The sequence below is a fragment of the Hippoglossus hippoglossus genome, chromosome 18 (genome assembly GCF_009819705.1).
Source record: "Hippoglossus hippoglossus isolate fHipHip1 chromosome 18, fHipHip1.pri, whole genome shotgun sequence".
Taxonomy (NCBI): domain Eukaryota; kingdom Metazoa; phylum Chordata; class Actinopteri; order Pleuronectiformes; family Pleuronectidae; genus Hippoglossus; species Hippoglossus hippoglossus.
In genome coordinates, this window is record NC_047168.1 from 15,662,974 (window position 1) to 15,680,473 (window position 17,500).

General features: G+C 42.2%; 3 protein-coding genes across 4 annotated transcripts in view; all 3 read right to left on the reverse strand.

The window, feature by feature from the left end:
- The window catches only part of LOC117779083 (protein mono-ADP-ribosyltransferase PARP14-like), a 9,816-nt gene extending 7,280 nt beyond the window's left edge, over window positions 1-2,536 (reverse strand). The window contains exons 1-3 of one of the 2 annotated variants that reach the window (XM_034614929.1): window positions 2,281-2,536; window positions 734-873; window positions 2-548 (exon numbers count right to left, since the gene is read on the reverse strand). In XM_034614929.1, coding sequence (XP_034470820.1) covers window positions 2-548; window positions 734-873; window positions 2,281-2,458 — 865 coding nt within the window. In that variant the 5' untranslated portion in view covers window positions 2,459-2,536. The remainder of the gene's footprint in view (window position 1; window positions 549-733; window positions 874-2,280) is intronic. The other variant, XM_034614930.1, reaches the window with a different exon arrangement.
- Window positions 2,537-3,320: 784 nt separating this feature from the next.
- LOC117779136 (macrophage mannose receptor 1-like) lies at window positions 3,321-8,699 on the reverse strand. Its single transcript, XM_034615053.1, has 5 exons — window positions 8,684-8,699; window positions 5,288-5,290; window positions 5,125-5,193; window positions 4,485-4,520; window positions 3,321-3,985 (listed from the first exon to the last, which is right to left on the reverse strand). The coding sequence occupies exons 3-5, from the start codon at window positions 5,156-5,158 to the stop codon at window positions 3,645-3,647; spliced, it is 411 nt and encodes a 136-aa protein (XP_034470944.1). The 5' UTR covers window positions 5,159-5,193; window positions 5,288-5,290; window positions 8,684-8,699; the 3' UTR covers window positions 3,321-3,644.
- Window positions 8,700-8,838: 139 nt separating this feature from the next.
- LOC117779091 (solute carrier family 12 member 3-like) lies at window positions 8,839-17,157 on the reverse strand. Its single transcript, XM_034614955.1, has 25 exons — window positions 17,047-17,157; window positions 16,839-16,914; window positions 16,070-16,165; window positions 15,686-15,825; window positions 15,489-15,599; window positions 15,289-15,403; window positions 14,861-14,991; window positions 14,695-14,779; window positions 14,126-14,283; window positions 13,915-14,022; window positions 13,566-13,689; window positions 13,357-13,458; window positions 13,056-13,211; window positions 12,843-12,942; window positions 12,606-12,753; window positions 12,285-12,413; window positions 11,937-12,043; window positions 11,727-11,809; window positions 11,552-11,620; window positions 11,279-11,383; window positions 10,927-11,038; window positions 10,242-10,328; window positions 9,805-9,940; window positions 9,375-9,442; window positions 8,839-8,993 (listed from the first exon to the last, which is right to left on the reverse strand). The coding sequence occupies exons 1-25, from the start codon at window positions 17,059-17,061 to the stop codon at window positions 8,855-8,857; spliced, it is 2,700 nt and encodes an 899-aa protein (XP_034470846.1). The 5' UTR covers window positions 17,062-17,157; the 3' UTR covers window positions 8,839-8,854.
- Between the last annotated feature and the right edge of the window lie 343 nt (window positions 17,158-17,500).

Consider the following 17,500-nt stretch of genomic DNA (forward strand, 5'->3'; position numbering starts at 1 on the left):
TCTGGAAAGCGTTGTCCCAAACCCTCCTCAATCTCTCTCCAGAGGAGGCGGAGTTTAGCCTCACTGAATCGATGGATGCTGGTTTGCTTCTCACCAGAACGGGACTTTCGACATTGAACCATCAATTCCTCAATATCCATCAATCTGGCATTAACCTGTGAATGTTTTCCAACCACAACCACCATCCCGATTTCAGGGTACTCCCTCACATCATCTGCGGTCTGACGAGAGCTGCTGGACTGAAGCAAAGCTTTGACTTTGGGAGGGTCAAACTCAAAGTGGCAGAGGTAGCCAAGTAACAGTTTGTCTACCTCAGCTTTCAAACTTCTACTTTCATCTCCAGCACCAGGTTGAGCTGATCTCCTGACTATAAGCCTGCCCTCTTCTGGGAACAGCTGAGCAGTGCACTCCATAGAGGCAAGTTCCCTCTCTAGCTCTCTCCCTGCCTGTGGACATTCCTTCAGATAACGAAGGAGGTAGGTATCAGGTCGTAGTTCACACTCTTCACCACTTGGTGGCGGAATGGAGGCAGGAATGGACTGTTTCTGCTTTGGGAAAGAGAGTACAGTGGGTTGTCAGTTTATCAGGAACATGTAGAAATAAAAAACTAATAAAGTCTCAAAGAAAACTCCTGCAATAATCAATTATGAGACAGTTTATTCTTTATTGCATCATGTTGACCCCATTCAAATCAGTCAGGGAAGTTTATTCTTGGAAGGTTTTCCACACTCACCTGTGATGACGGCGGGCCATGATTCGAGGCAGCGATGGGAGCAGAGCCCTGAGGTTCGGCGCTGTCCCGGACGGTCAGCACCAGAGAACCACCTGCGAACTCCAACACATGTTCACCTCTCTGCAGGACTCTTTGCTGAGCTGAGGCACAAAAAGGGAACAGTGCTTATTCGGGACAACGTGTAAATGTCGAATCCGTTTTTTGCCATGACTGTGTACATGACAAACAAGTATACACTGGCTGTCCCTTAGTCCAGGCTTACAGGTGAAGGTGTGTTTTCTGTTGCTGATGCAAAGCTTTGGAACAGTTTTCCCAACTTTGGTTGATTTACATTTGCCTTATAAATAAACTTGACTGTAACTGTGTATAACTTTGTGCCAAAAATTAAGTTTTCGTGGCACTTGAAGAAACAGTTACAGAGACTCAAGGGGTTCAGGGGCCCACTGGGGAACCATTACAGTGCAGTGAGCTGCAGTGTGGATCAGCATGTCTGTGCAGAGGAGAGTCCTTTACATTAGTATGGTTGTGCCGCAATAGATAAACTAGAGGGCGCCACTGAGTCGAGAGTTGCTGACAACAACAAACATGGTGACAGTACACATACACATATTTCCAGTTTAGCCTAAATGAGGCCTAGTGTGGATCTGTGCTAACAGGAAGCTGTGTGAAGTGAATACTAAATCACATTCAAGTTCAAAATGACAACAAAGACATGGACAACAACGAAGAGACAACATAATAATCACAATGAGACACTAAACTGCCACAAAAGGAAAGACAAGGAGGACAGAGGGACACAGAAAGGCCTTGAAGAGAAAACAAGACGATGCAAAGCCTGAAAAGAGAAAGAGCAACTGCAGCGAGGAGCCAAGGAAGGTCAAACACGTAGTAATAATCATATTCATAACTTTATTTGTATAGCACTTATTTAAACAAGGTTAAAAAGTGATTCACAAAAGAAACCATGGCAAATGAAGAACGAATAAATCTATACATTTATAGGGAAACCAACAGTTCCCACAACTGTAAAAGAAGTAAAGTGACCAGCAGAAAGTCCCTAAACACCAGGAACCCTGTGACGTACTTCGGGCCGCAGCCACACCCTCTCCACACGCTTCTGTCTTAAACTGTGACCTACTTCTCTGTTGCTTTAGAGCAGGAGAACGAATTGTTAATGGTTTGTTATGAATTAGGATTCGCACACCGACATTACTGCATCAATAAGTTATGTCCAAGTTCCAACTTGGACCATTTGAACAGCAGCTTGAACTCAAGGTGAAAGTGAAAGTAAAGTGGATATTTTCAATTTAACCGTTGCTGCACAGAAACTAATGAGGGGGGGGAAATATTCAGAGCCGCAGTCAAGTCGTTCTGATTCGCGAGTAAAAGAGTTTGTTGATTAGAAAACGAGTCAGAGATAGAGAAACGGATGACGGCGTGTTTCTAGTGCAGGTTTACTTTCACTTTCACCGTCACAAGACGACACGGTTTAACGGACTGTGACCCGGTCCAGCTCACTTTAAAAGTTCCGAACCCTCTTGTCTCACCTTCTCGCTCTTTGAACAACACGCAGTGAACGTTGTCGCCGATGTGCGTGACGGAGCCGCACTCTCCTCCTCCGGACCTGCGGCGAATCTGGAAATAGTTTCGGATCCGCCGGCGCTGCTCCGCGTCCACATCTGGGGGGACCTCGAAGAAAACCGGGAACTGCTCCGGAGCCTCCATCGAGCAGAACACGCAGACTGAAGGAAACGCGCTCCGGGGAAAGTGAGAGAGAGAGAGAAAGTGCGCTGCTGCCTCCAGCATGCAGCGCCCTCGGTCACCCAGGAGCGCCCCCTGGTGTACACAGACAATACGTCACTTAAAATGGAATTGAATACCTTTTAGTTCACTCATTTGTTTCTTTTGCCATGATGTGATTTGTGAACCTTTAGATATTGTAAAAAATCTGTTTTGTCTGTTTATTCAACAGAAAGAAATATCTGCAATTTATTTTCTAATAACAATTAATTTAAAAGATGAAGGAAAACTATTGTATACAATGAAGTAGGACGCCAGTGCATATAGAGAAAACTAGAAGGCCCAACAGAAACCAGATTTACATTTTTTATATCTGTAATATTTAATATTTAAATTCACTAGATCCAGATTTTGATTTTTGGTTCTGCACCATATTACACAGAGTTTTTCATCAAGATCCATGATTAACAAAATGTTGAACATTGCCTCATGTCACTATAAAGAAAGTGAATAACAATCCTGGATCACCAAAGGTTAATGGGTCCTGGTGCAGTTTGCTCTCTCGTGCAGATAGGTATCACTTCACCTGGAAAACAAACCACGACTCACTCGGCACATTTTCACAAGCTCTTTATTGACGTTCAACAAACCAAGTAAAATCAGACGCAGTCTTTGTTGTCTACTTGATTAAAGATTAAGAAACTGTGTAAGAAAACTCTCAAGCTGAGTCAAAGGTTTCAGGACCATCAAGATATTTTAAATAAACCAACCTGATTGTAGAATCCCATCACAACATTCAGCTGTTTCACACATGATGAAAAATCTCAACACTCATGTGAATTGAAGTCAGGGTAAGAGAGGATCATGGTTTATCCCAAAAGACTTTTATTACTTCACATGGACTTGCAGAAATATATATTATTAATATCAGAGTAAATCAAATACGGTCTCACACATTTTATAACCATCACCAGATGTTAACGAAAAAGATTAAATATTTTTTAAATACGTAGAAGCAATCAAATGTCTGTTAGTAATTTCTACATTTGTCATATTGCTGTTCAATAAACCCAGAGAGCAGAATGTGCATATACAGTATTGTAGCAAAGAAAAAAAATACCCCAGATATATGGAAAGTGTCCCCACTGCGGTCAGGTGGGTTTAACACTTTCTAATCGACACAAATGAAATTAAACGTCTGATTGGCCATCGTTTCGACCCACGTATGGGGCTTGTCTTTCTGCATGGCTGCTGCAGAGTCACAGTTATGACTTTGTGTTGATTTCCAGTTGTCATAGCTGAGTATCTCACCATTGACCCAGAACCAGGTGCCCAGGGTGCAGGTGTAGCGCAGCCCCAGCCAGATGAACTCAGTCTTGGCATTCTCGACTTTCTTTTGGACCCATTCCTGCTGTGTCTGGTTGGTGATGGAGACCAGGTCATGGTGATTCTCTCTGCAGTGATCCAAGGCCTCCTGCCAGGTCTTCTCTTCTTTGATCAGTGTCATATTATCTGTCATGAACAAACACAGGGATTTGATCATCATGGCCTCCGATAAAAAGCATCACAATAATATTAAGAAGTTCAATACTGAAGTTGCTGCTTGAACTTTTTGTGCCTAAACCAGCATGTCTGACAGTCTACTTTGAATATAATTACTAATTTAATAGTTTTAAGCCATTTCCAGACAGACAATGAACACAGGATCATCTCCGGGTTATTATCCAGAGAAAGCAAATGTCCGAGTGAGAGGCTCCGCACATTCTCCTCGAAGGAGTTCATATATTTACCACTGACAGAGATTCAGTGTGTACATACATCTGTAAAAAACTAAAGGAGCAACTGGAATGACCCTGGAGTGCATCCCTCCACCGAGGCCGAACAATCCTACGCGTCATCGTTTAGTTCTTATGGTGGAAATATAAAAGATAACAGGAAGATGTCTGAAAACCTGAAAGATTGATTTGTCAGAAAAGCAGATTAAAAAACAAAATCGATATCCAGTACTTACCTTCATGATCAACACACATGACGAAATAACACTGACCTACAAATAGAAGAAAATATTATTCAGTATTGATGCTGATAAAAAAGCCCAAATCTTCATCACGAGTATCACTTGCAACACGTCACTTCCTCCATTCATTGACTTCTACTGAAGTCTGAGTGCGGTCATGGAACAACCGCTCTGTGAGGTCTCACCACAGACTGGAAACAAAGATGGACGAGGTCCAGGATTCAAGCCAAAATATTGACCATGCTGCAGTCTTGCACATTTGGAGGCGGAGTCTGTGCAGTCGCGACCAGGGTATGAGGTCACGTTGACAGAGACGCTCGACCAATCACAAGTCAGTCTCAAATACCAATCATGAAGTTTAATCCCATTTTCATAGAATTAAATAATTAAATCTAAGTTACAGGAAAAGCTTTTAACATCAGTGTGTTTGGAACTACCTAAAAGGACAGAAACATCTTTAGAAGAGTCAGGGTTTAAGACCTATACCGCAGCCAGCCACCAGGTGGCTTCGGCTTCAGTTTTGCGGAGCAGTCATGGCGTCCATCTTTCTGTACAGTCCAGGAGTCAAACTGTTAAACTAGTAGAGATTAAGTTGTGTTGTGGATTTGTCGAGCTGAGGAGATGACGCACTTACCCATCAGAATGAGCAGAAGCAGACTCCACTGCATCTTCGCTGCGTTGGGTGACAGGTTGTTTCAGTCCGCTGTAAAACAAACGGGATCATTTTTACATCTTTTCTCTATTTTATGTAAAAAATGATTTGCATCAAAACTTGCACCAACCGGAAATAACACCACAAACTCAGAAATAGTTGGTAACTTGAACAGTTCATTTCACCTTGAACATTTTTCATTTCAGTAAAATACAAATTAAAAAATATGTGCAAAACAACAACCTGAAAGTTGTGCTGCTGTCTGGAGGATTGCGATCTTGTGCTTTCGATGCCTGTCAATCACAAGTGAAACACAAAACAAGACAAACACCGTCAGGGTTCCCTGAAAGATTTCAAACGTGACGTCTTCCACAGTGTCCTCCATCTCAAACCTGAACTCAACGGAAGCCGTGTCTTTGTATGTGGAGCAGATAATATACAGACAACATTTTCTGATTTTTGTTTTATCATCTTCAACCATTGTAAAAGATCCAATTAGACTTTATCAAATCAAGTATATACGTGTGTGTGTGTGCGTGTGTGTGTGTATTCTTACATTTTTCATCTAATTGCTATTACAGTAGCACACATGTTATATGCTATAAATACTTGTCTTGTATAAGTGAATAAAAGTGTTTTACTTACTGGTGATTCCTTCTCTCGGTGCTGTGCTGACGGCTTGTCTCAGTGAAACAGGCTCTAAACTCACACTCACCTCTCGTATTAACCTCAAAGCCTCATTTGAAAAGCAAATATAACAGATGTGATTTACATGTTGTGACCGACAACAAACACGGGGGGGGGGGGGGGGCATCCGAGCAGGGCGTGCAGGACCTGGCTCAAAGCTCTCAGTTACCTTTGCCTCACGTGGTTTTTATTCATCTTGGTTTTCTGGAACAAATATTGTTGTAAAATCTGATTCAGGGGGTGAAGCAATAATTGTAAATGTAAAATTCCCACTGTCTCGAGTTGGAATTCGATAAACAAGTGGCCGAGTCGCTGACGCCATTACACACGTTCTCATGTTTTAAAACCTGCATATGTTTTTAAATCATTTATATGTCACATCTGATCCCTTTTCTTTGCTCTTCATTATTGGAAAGAAGTGTTTAAACAATCTAAAAACAAAACGTGTCCGTTCTTTATTTCACACTCTGACTTCAAAATCTTCCTTTTGTGTCCATATATTAAAACACAAGTTATTACTGAACATGAACATTTCCAATGAGAGAAAATGTCAAAACCCACACGTCAATACAAATGTAAAATGATCTCTGTCATTTTGCACCTGTTGAAGGTGAAGAGTCCCCAGAAAACTAAAAGTACAATGTGCTCCGCTGACATCCGACCTACCGACCTCTGAGTCGACTGCAATGCAATACATTTAACATTCAGATCGAACATTCAGTGTCATCGCACAGCGTACAGTGACATTAAAAGTGCCAGTAGTACAGAAAGTAACGTACAGACTCGTTACAGTATAATGAGTAAATATAAAAACACTACAAGCACACTACATTCAATATTTACCACATACTCATACGTGTTTTATAAGTTTGTCTTTTCAACAGTCAACATTCAGCTTCACTCCGATGACTTGACCGAGCAGATGCCTTGTGTATTGTAGTCGCAAATATATCAGCATTTGAATATTAAAATATGGAGGAGAAGGATGGATCTTAGTGAGAAAAGGATCCATTGATGATGAGGACATCATTTCCATAGAGTAACAGAAAGGCATAAACAAATGTGGAACACTGTTTCCTGTTCAACAGCCGACAGGCAGAGACATTTTATTTCAAAAAAAATATACACATAAAATTACATTTGTACATTTGTCAAAATTCCAGTTTGTTAAATTGAAAGAAAACATTTTCTCCCTGAGTGAGGATGAATTTGATTAGAATCCATTTCGGTGTCATCACCTCCACACGTCTGTTTGTTTGTTGGTGTGATAGATTTCCACTCGAGTTGCCATGGAGACGGGACTTTTACTTATACGAGAAAATAAAAAGACTTGAATCACTGTCGTTCAAGGGGCTCATCTCTATTTTTCCAGTTCGTTTATTTATGTTTGATTTTTAATAATTTAAGATTTGGTTTTTGCTTAATTTTCTTCAATCTTCATTCCATAACCTGGTGACTAACACAACACAAGCTTAAGATACAGAATCTTCAATAAATGTGTATTAAACAACACAATTAAACTTTATGGCCTGTGGAGAAAAACAGACTGATGGGGAATATTAGAAATTATCAAACAAGAAATGATCTCTGTTCAGCGATTGTCTCAGCACCTGGATGAAACAAACACGTCTCATTTAGACTTTCTTTAGGGACACGTCTGTTCAGTCACAGTCGAAAAACAACATCATTTGTTGCCTGCGAACAGAAATGATGTCAATGTTTATTTGCATGTAGCGACGGGAAGTGAGATCTGATCACAGCAGATGAATTTTAATACGAGGTGTGAACTCAGAGCTGCCAACTTGTTATCAGATCCGTCAACACTGAGCAACCGTTCACCTTAAAGCAGCAGGTTAATGTGTGAGTGTGAACATGAGAAAGTTTCCTCCTTCTCTCCCTGAACGTCTGTTCTCTGTAACTCTGGTGAGTGGGTTCCATCTCCTGTGAGAAGAACTGACTGAGAGTCAGCTTCAACTGTCACAACCAGCTGCAGGTGAAGAGTGAAGCTGAACTGAGATCAGTTAAAAACACTCTGAAGTTATTAAAAACCAGAGTTTATCTCCAATATTCAGCAGGAAACTGTTAAAACATGAAGAATTCTGAACAGTTTGGTGGATTTGTTACAGCAGCAGCTCTTCAGGGTCAGGAAGCAGAGGATCATGGGTAATATGCAGCGTTCAGTTGTGTGTCAGATGGACGACACATTGATAAGCTTCGTTTTCCCTCAACATGAAAATCACTTGGAGCCAAACAGAGTTAATCACCACATGTGGCTGCAGAGGGCGCTGTTGCTCTGTGGAGGATACACAGTGCTGCTTTAACACCAGGTCTGATCACCTCATCATCCGCGATTTGTTTGTCTGTTTGTTTGTTTGTTTGTTTGTTTGTTTGTTTGTCTGTTTGTTTGTTTGTCTGTTTGTTTGTTTGTCTGTCTGTCTGTTTGTTTGTTTGTTTGTTTGTCTGTTTGTCTGTTTGTCTGTCTGTTTGTTTGTTTGTTTGTTTGTTTGTCTGTTTGTTTGTTTGTCTGTCTGTCTGTTTGTTTGTTTGTTTGTTTGTCTGTTTGTTTGTTTGTCTGTTTGTTTGTTTGTCTGTCTGTCTGTTTGTTTGTTTGTTTGTTTGTCTGTTTGTCTGTTTGTCTGTCTGTTTGTTTGTTTGTTTGTTTGTTTGTTTGTTTGTTTTTGCAGATACAGATCAGGCGATCACTTTCTCGTACCATCGCAAGATCGAGCGTTTTTACATTGTTGTTGATTTCTCAGAGAAGAATTCAAGGACCTCGTGAATCTTGGGTTGCAATTTGGAGCAGATTCGAATAAAAATATGGATGTAGTGAGTTTAAATGTGGCTTCACGAGGACTATGTGCTCCAATCTGTGTGCATGCATATGTTCCTCATGTCCAAAGGCTGTTAGGTGTGTTAACCCGTCCTTGGCACCCGTTTCACAGCTTATCTTTTAAAACATGAACCACTGGTGTCTGTGAGTTATTCCTTCTGTCCGAGAGAGTCGTCCATCCCTCTGACTCCTCATTTACTGGCAGTTGAACGTGAGGACGTTCTGCTGGTTTCCTCGTATGAGGACTGCGGGACAGTGCAGGCCGCAGGTCAGCGTGTCCAGCCAGGACATGTACAGAGCACTGGGACAGTCACTCTGCGGCACCGGAAGGCTCCTGGACAAATGAGAGACAATCAGGACTCAAAGGATCTGGAGAGTCTTCTTGTTGTGCAGCACTTTACTGTCGCTCTTTAAATAAAATAACTAAAAAATAAATGAACTCATGGAAGAGAATTGGGGCATAAAGAGAGAAAATTAAGATTCTTTTCCATTTTGCATTTCAAGATAGTTTCATAGTGTCAAGAATCGAATTGACATTTCACGATTAAAGTCGAAGCCCATGACTATTAATATATAATATGATAATAACTAATCTCTCTTCTGTATGAACTTAACAAAACAGCACGTCAAGAAGTAATGGTGCTTTCACTTGACCTGCAACCAAACCAAGATTGTTGCAAGGCAGCGCAGAGAGACACGTGTGAACTGTACTCACACAAGCACCAGAGTGGCCTGTTGGGAGTTCCTCCGGATGATTTCGTTCAGCCGCACTTTTCTCTCAGACTGCGAGGGGAGGAAATTAGAGTGAGAGACCGACACTGAAGCAAGGACGACTGTGTCCGGACATTTTCCAAAGTTTGTCCGTCACACGTGGAGGACGCAGCAGGAGATTGTCCTGCTGCGTCCGGGTCTCACATGGGCTCACTCGGACATTTTACCAGGGATTGTCACACCACAAATTGCCCAGAGCAACTGACTTTGGCTTTTGCAATCTCACATACAGCATCTCTACGTCCAGAGTTCAGTGCAGGTCTGAAAGAAGCATAAGTTACACAACACAGGGAAACACACACACACACACACACACACACACACACACACACACACACACACACACACACACACACACACACACACACACACACCTTAAGTTTGAAGGCCTCATACTCCTTGTCAGATATTTTCCCCGGGGCCCTTTGCCTTAACTCCTGAACTGAGACGTCTTGCTGCTGTTCATCATGTAGCCTGAAGGGGGCGACACTGTCTTCAAACCTACTCAGGCTGAGGCACAAACAGAAAAACAGGACACGTGTCACTTTGCTGTGAAAGGCAGGAATTCATTCTACATATTGTACAATGCAGATGAATTTATTCAACCAATGTTGCATAAAGTGAAAAGTTTAAATCCACCTGCCGTTTATTAATCTTTAGATTTTTACTTGATCATAACAAAAAAAATCCATAGCGGTGTCATACCTGTATCTACCACTAGGGCGAGTCAGACTCAGAAATGTTCTAGGTTTTGTAATTTGTCTTTTCCGAATAAAAGCCGCAGTTAACTGACGGGTTTCTGTGGACGTACCTCTTGGCGTGCGGAGGCTTCTCGCTGTCTGTCATCACGATGACGTCATTAAAATCCAGACGGAACCTCCTCAGCAATGAGATCATCCTAAAAACACGGAATAATTAGAAGAGATCAGATTACGCTGAACATCATGTTGTGTTCGGTTCTGCAACAATGTCCAATGGAAAATATTAAAGTATTACACCAAATACTACTTTTTTCTTTTTTAATACTCAAAATCAATACTTGTAAATATGTTGACAAAGAATAAGCAGTTATTCCTAAAATGTCGTTTAATGAAACTTACAAATAAATGTAATTGAGGTTTGACATTTTACAGTTTAACCAAACTTTAATTATAAACTATAAATACGAACAAATATAAACAATATGACAGAAATGTAATTTAATTGCAATTCTTGCAAAGTAAAAAATGTTGCACATCTATTCTGTATTATTGATTTTGTAAAACAATTGTCAGTGAACAGAATTAAATCAGATTTTCATCAGCGAACAGATGAATTGTCAAGCTCTAAAAATTACTCCAGAATAAATCTAACAGCCTACTTCCATCTTTTATAGACATTTAATTCCAACCACATGCATTTTGCAGTTCAGGGAAATTGGAAGAACTAGAGGAAGCAGAAACATCGTCTCTCTCAGTGTTTGGCTCATCGAAGAAGGTGAAACCGTGAAAACGTACTCGTTGCGTCCTGCCTCCATGTCGTGCTCATCTCCCACGATGAAGACCCTGACCTTGCAGAGGCGCCAGCGTTTTCTCCTGGTGAGCAGGTACGGCACCAGCAGAGTCAGACCTGAAGGGACGAGCAAGATGGTGGCTGACGAAGAGGAGCGAACTTAATATGCACATGAATTAAAGAGGGCAAAATACAAGCTGAACTCTAGAAACCCTCTGTGTATCTCAGGAGGCAAAGGTGTTGATGTGCTGGAAACAAAATCCCGTGATCTCCGCGGTGGAATTCATTCATTCATTGCCTCCGCCTGCTGCCCCCCCCCCCCCCCACTGTGTCCGGTGTGTTGGTTTTGTCAGTTACCTCCGTCATCGGCCACCCAGTAGACGTCGATGGTCTTCTTCCCCTGGTCGTCCTGAAACACTGTCTTCACCTGGTCGCCGTCACCTTTGGTGGAGATGTCGTCAACTGAAGCAGCAGAGTAGGACAATCAGCTGAGCAGCAGCTCCTCTGTATTCTAACCCTTTATCCCCCAATTAGCACTTAAATGTTTCCCTCAACGTGTTCACCTGGTCGTCGCGTTTCGATCGCAGCAGATTAAAACCCATAAATCTTTTCAGCGCAGTAAGTTCTCACCTGATTCTCTAACAGGAGCCTGTTGGTCTTTACTTTCCACACTTTCATCAGGTTCAAATCCCTGGTTCACTGGAGGACAGACATTACATCCTTAACCGATGGTTTATATCAAATTTAATATTAAACAAACATATCTTGTTGTCGGAACGTACAGAAGAAAGTCTGGATTTCTAACCTTCGAAATCGAACTGGTCAAAGATATCCAGCCCGTTCATCATCCTCAAGATGCACAGACAGTAGTTGGAGTCGAACGTATCACTTGAGAAAAGAAAAGAAAGAAGAGAATAAAGTTTAAATATGAGGTTGAAAAGAAAAACTCATTTTATATTCCTCACACTATCGAGAACAGAGCAGTGAAACAGTGAACGTCCGTGATCACACTGACTTTATGGTGTTGATATAATCTTCAGTTCTCTCAGGAGAACTCTCCCTCCAGTTGGTTTTGAAGCCCAGGACCAGAGTGTTGGGTTTCAGCTTCCCAAGACCAGACGCCTTAAACCCAATGTGAGCAAAAAGCACATCGGACGTTTTTGGAAAATAGAGGTTAAAATATATACTGTGAGTAGTTGGATGATTTGAATACGTGTAATATGTTTTGTTGCATCTGTTATGTAAGAAACAAATGAGAATAAATATGAACACGTGTGTATAAATGAAAATATCAATGTATCGTCAAACAGAATTCCCAGTAGAGTTTTGAACATTAAAAGCAAATAACAAATAAATGTTGTACCTGCAGCAAGTGTCGAGCTCCAGCTCTGAGGCAGTCTGCACTGAAAGGCGTGTAAAACGAGCGCACCTTCCTCCTGTTCATCCACTTCACCAAGCGCTCGGTGGCGTTCTGGGGACGGGTTTGTCTTTCCTGCTCCTGAAGGCAACAGATCCAAGCACATCGTTATATAAGAACATTTTTAATAAAAGATTTAAAATCAAGATAAAGATGCTCAAGTTAAATTGTGTCAAAGTAAATAAGAAGGATGTTCAGACTTGGAACCGTCCTTTGATTCAAAGGTACAATCCCTCTCTCTTATTTCATAATTTAATATTTCATAACATTTTTCTTGCAGGAGAAAAGAATGTGACGACTGACCATGATTATGTCTCCGCAGATCATGAGGCTTATATTCTTAGTGAAGGTGCCGACAAAGTCCACCAGTGCAGGGCGCTGGTTTGGGGGCCCGGTCAAGACGAGACACTGCGGTCTGATAAATGTCAGAGATCAAAGCATCAGAAAACACCTTTGAACATCTGAACCATTTCTACAAGACGACAGAAATATGCGTTTGCTCACCTGAAGTTCTTGACGTGATCCTCCACACCCGACAGAGAGACAGAGTAGGACAAAGCCGTGTTGTATATACCCGCCTGGACCGATGATCCCCAGTTCACCTCTGAGGAATTTAAAATACACACAAGTGAGAAAAAGACAAAATATATCAAATTTGAACTGTTTTCTGAACACAGCAAAAATCTTAAATCACAGCTTTTGTTTATTTACGCTCACCAGGCTTGTTGTAGCTGACGTATCCGAACAGGAAGAATATAATACAGCAGGTGATGAGCGCAGCCCACCAGGTAAACAGGAACATCAGAACTACAGAGATCACAGCTCCAAACAAAGCCGTCCATTTACTGTAGTACTGAAATGATGGCCTCCAACCTAAAGGGGGCGACAGTGAGGAAGAGAGGACTTTCAGGTGCCCGAACATTTAAACTCACATATCGTCAGGGAACCTTCAACGAGAGGTCGGTGACCCCTTGGAGGTCCTGCAGGCTTTACAGTTAATTGATTAATGGTGACTCACCGGGGGAGTTGGTGATCGAGGCGTGAAAGCAGCTGAAGTTGATGAGGCAGTAGCAACACAGGAAGAAGTTGGTGATCAAGACTGCGAGGGAGTTCAGCTCAGCTGCGGCGACACAGGAGGGAGAACCACGTTATGAAGGTTGGATATTAAATAGGTCAATAACACAAATACATTCATCCGTTATGTCCAGTAGAGCAGACGAGACACACCGATGAGGATGAACGCCACGGAAATGACGTAGCAGAGGATGTAGGCCCGGAGTGGCTCATCATTTTTCCCATAACCCTTTGCAAAGAATCCAATGTATGGGTATAAGTTGTCTCTGCACAGACACTGGCAGAAAAAGAAGAAAATATCAATTTGTAAAACACCGTATTAACGTTCATTTCCAGCTACGACATTTTACATTTCTCTGATAACGTGAGTTTGGGGAGATTTGGAAAAACAATGGACAAAAGCATGTGTATTTATTTATTTATCAAAGGTGATCATCCATATATTATCTTGTTGTTTTGTATTCTATTTATTCACGTCATTGTTTAGCCTGTTGTTTCTCACCTGAAAGATTTTCGGAGCAGAGACGAGGAAGCCGAGCGCCGACGACAACGTGGCTACAAAGACGCCGGCAGTGTTGAGGTAGTAGAAACCCGCCACGTGGCCCGGTACCTGAAGGATATACATAACGTTTATGAACACACAGATTTTAAACACTAGCATGAAGGCAAAATAGGAACGGAACAGACGCTATAAGCAACAGACAGAAGGGTACCTTTAAGTCGTTGGCCAGACCATAATCACATGACTGCGACTCCATGCAGTCTGTGAAGTTCCAGCCCAGGTTACATCCCGGACCCACGCAGCTCTCACTGATGTTTCCATCCAGAACGTGACCGATATTTCCTGAAGCGTCCCGTACGACACACGAAGCTAGATCCAAAAATCATATCGTCACTTTTTTGAATTTTTACTTTTAGCTTCTGCACAAAACTCTGCTGAAAACTGTGACACCCTTCAAATTCAAGATTATTGTTTTTCTTCCAGGTTTCATTTTATGGCAAAGCAACTTTCTGACACCTTAACAGAACACAGAGTTACATCATGTTGAACCACTGCAAACACATTGTGTAGTTCACTTCATGTTTGGAATATTTCTGGAGTCTGGAATGGATGATTTTCTGGGCAGAGGTTCTTTATATCGAGATATATAATACATTCCCTCCACCAAGTCTCAGTTCAGAATCTGCCGTTTGGACTCTTGGTCTTTCATCGTGAAGGAAAGTGATTAAAACAAACCCCTTGAACCGGATGCACACAACAGCTGAAGGAGTTCTATCTTACCAATGGTTGCAGAAATAGCTAAATAGCTGATTGTTGCCCAGAAAATGCCCAGGATGGTTCCTTTAGGAATAGCCGAGGCAGGGTCCTGCGAAAGGAAACAATATCCAAGTCAACATTCACGTGGTTCTTGTTGGCAGCTGAGCTGGAAGAAGCTTATCCGTCATACTTTGAGGTCTCCGCAGATGTTGACTCCAGACAGGACGCCAATGGTGGAGGGGAAGAAAAGGGCAAACATGTGGATGAAGGAGCCGTCGGCTCCTCGCCAGGCTGGTTTCAAGTTTGAAATCAAGATGTCACCTGGATATGAACAAGGAAATAGTTTATATTGTATTCATTTCTGATATTCTGATATTTGACCAAGGTATGATTAAAAAATCTATTTATATTCTTGTTCCAGGCATAATTCCAGAAGCCCAAACTTCACATGGTTTTATTTCATTTTCATTAATCATGCATTTGCTTATTGTAAAACTGACAGGAACAGATAAATAAAAATAAAGCTGCAGAACATTTTAACATAAACTGGTTTATCAAATTTAAGATTTTGCTTCTTATAAAACAATATGTAATAATAAGAAAGCAGCCTAAACTCACCATGGTAACCGAAGATGCCCTTGGCCTGTTTCTCTGGACCAGGAGGAATGAGTGTTCCCACAAAGTAGTTGGAGAAAGAGACCACATAAACAAATATAAAGAACAAAATATGGGTCTGGAGAGAAGAGGAGAAACGAGTCAAGTTAATTAAAAACTGCGAACTACAGTGAAGAAACTGAGGTGTCTTCGGATGTGCTCACCTTGGACGTCCACTTCATTCCAGCCAGTGACATGAGCAGCAGCCCCGTCACCGTGATGACGCCCACAATACGGACGTCATTGACTGAATCAACCATGACAGCACCAAACTCCTACAGCCGTCAACCACATTGTTTGTGTGTTAATATTCTCAACGGTGATAGAAACAGCTTGAAAGTGCTTGAAGCATCTTCAGTACCTGCATCAGGCCACTGACCACCTCAGCGAAGCCAACGGTGCTGAGCGCACACGCCAGGGTGTTGGCGAAGGAGAAGACCATCCCGACTGGTCCGCCGATTTCAGGACCCAGCGAGCGGGAGATGATGACGTACAGCCCACCTGGACAAAGGGATGACAGAGAAATGAGGTTGTCATCGGCAGAAAGATCTAAAACTCAAATAAAGATGAAGTTTGGATTGTCTCGTTGATTCAAACATCAAAGAGCTGAGATCAACATCAGATTAGGCCAAGGAAAGAAGTTCAAGTGAGGAAATTGAATTTAAAAGCAAATGTAATTTTCCAAATGTCTCACACAAGATGATTTCAGAACATTTGCGTATTCACAAGTCAAATGGCGACTGACCTGAGGTCACCCTGCCGTTGGTGGCGATGGCGGAGATGGAGAGAGCAGTTACTGAGGTCACCATCATGGACATCAGGATAATAAGCCAGGTCAGTACTGGGATGAGACGAAGGAAGGTGTTCATCATTATTACAACACTATCATCAATACTATTGTGTTTTTATTCTTTAAAGATGGTAGATGTGCTCCTGATACTTCATCTGTCTGCGGTTGTGACGTACGTCTTCATGGAGTTTACAAACTTTGGATACTTGTTTATTGTGGAACGTGAGGATTTGGTCCTAATTTCAAATTCTGATTTGTCTGATTTAGATGAGAAGAATCCAGATGATTACACACCTGGATTATCCTGTGACACGCCGTGTACGCGACCTGGTGAATCAGGCTGTTTATGGCTAAGTTATGGTAACTTGACATGGAAAGCACCACCCTGCAATGTCTGGTAGAGATAGAGATTGAAAAAGACAGAAAAACCCCGTCGTGGATGTCGTATCTTTCTCCATCTCCACATATCCAGATCTCCACCGTCTGCGCCGAAAGCCCCAGAGGCCAAACGTTGACAGACAATAGCAGATGGGCTCCGAGATTGGCCCAAACCTACCCAACCCATGATCGTCCCACAATCCTAACCCCACGTTCACTGTTGTTGCCATAATAACAAAACATCTGGTTTGCCGCTGGTACGCTGTGGGTCGTCCTCAAGGGCAGGGACCAGCGCTATGCTCATGTAAGATGGCGTCTGACAGAGGAATGAACGCAAACAACTCACCGATGCCGGCCTGAGACGTGATCCACGAGAGGCGGAGCAGCAGGATGACGCCCCACATGTTCAGCATGCAGCGGAACTGAGACGAGAGAGAAGCGGTTGAATACGCAGCTTAAATCACATTCAGTCAAACACACACACACACACACACACACACACACACACACACACACACACACACACACACACACACACACACACCCTCACTCACCATGACTCCGGTCATCCAACCAAATTTACCAGGAGCGTTCCCCTGAGAGCCGTCTACATTGTCGGTGACCGGCACGTTAACTGTTTTGGTGTTCGCTGCCTTGTCTCCGGCCTCCAGTCCCTGAGGGAAACACCACAGACACGTCGTTATGTTCTGAGCTTCACTGGGAAACAGTGCAACACATGTATGAAGGAAATCAACTGATATTCACTCGATGTTCAAGTACCAAATATTTGTGATCGCACGAATCCTCAATGATACACGACATTTAACCTTGAATATTCCAATCCCATGTAACACAACTTTGTGAAAAAGAGAATACACAGGTCTATTAGACTGGAAATATAGAGTTTTAATAATACTTTGTTCTAAACTCTCGCAGGAAAAGGACAAAGTGCCCAGTTTGTACAAGGCGAGGCACAACAGATAGACAATTGTATTGATTAGGTCTTTA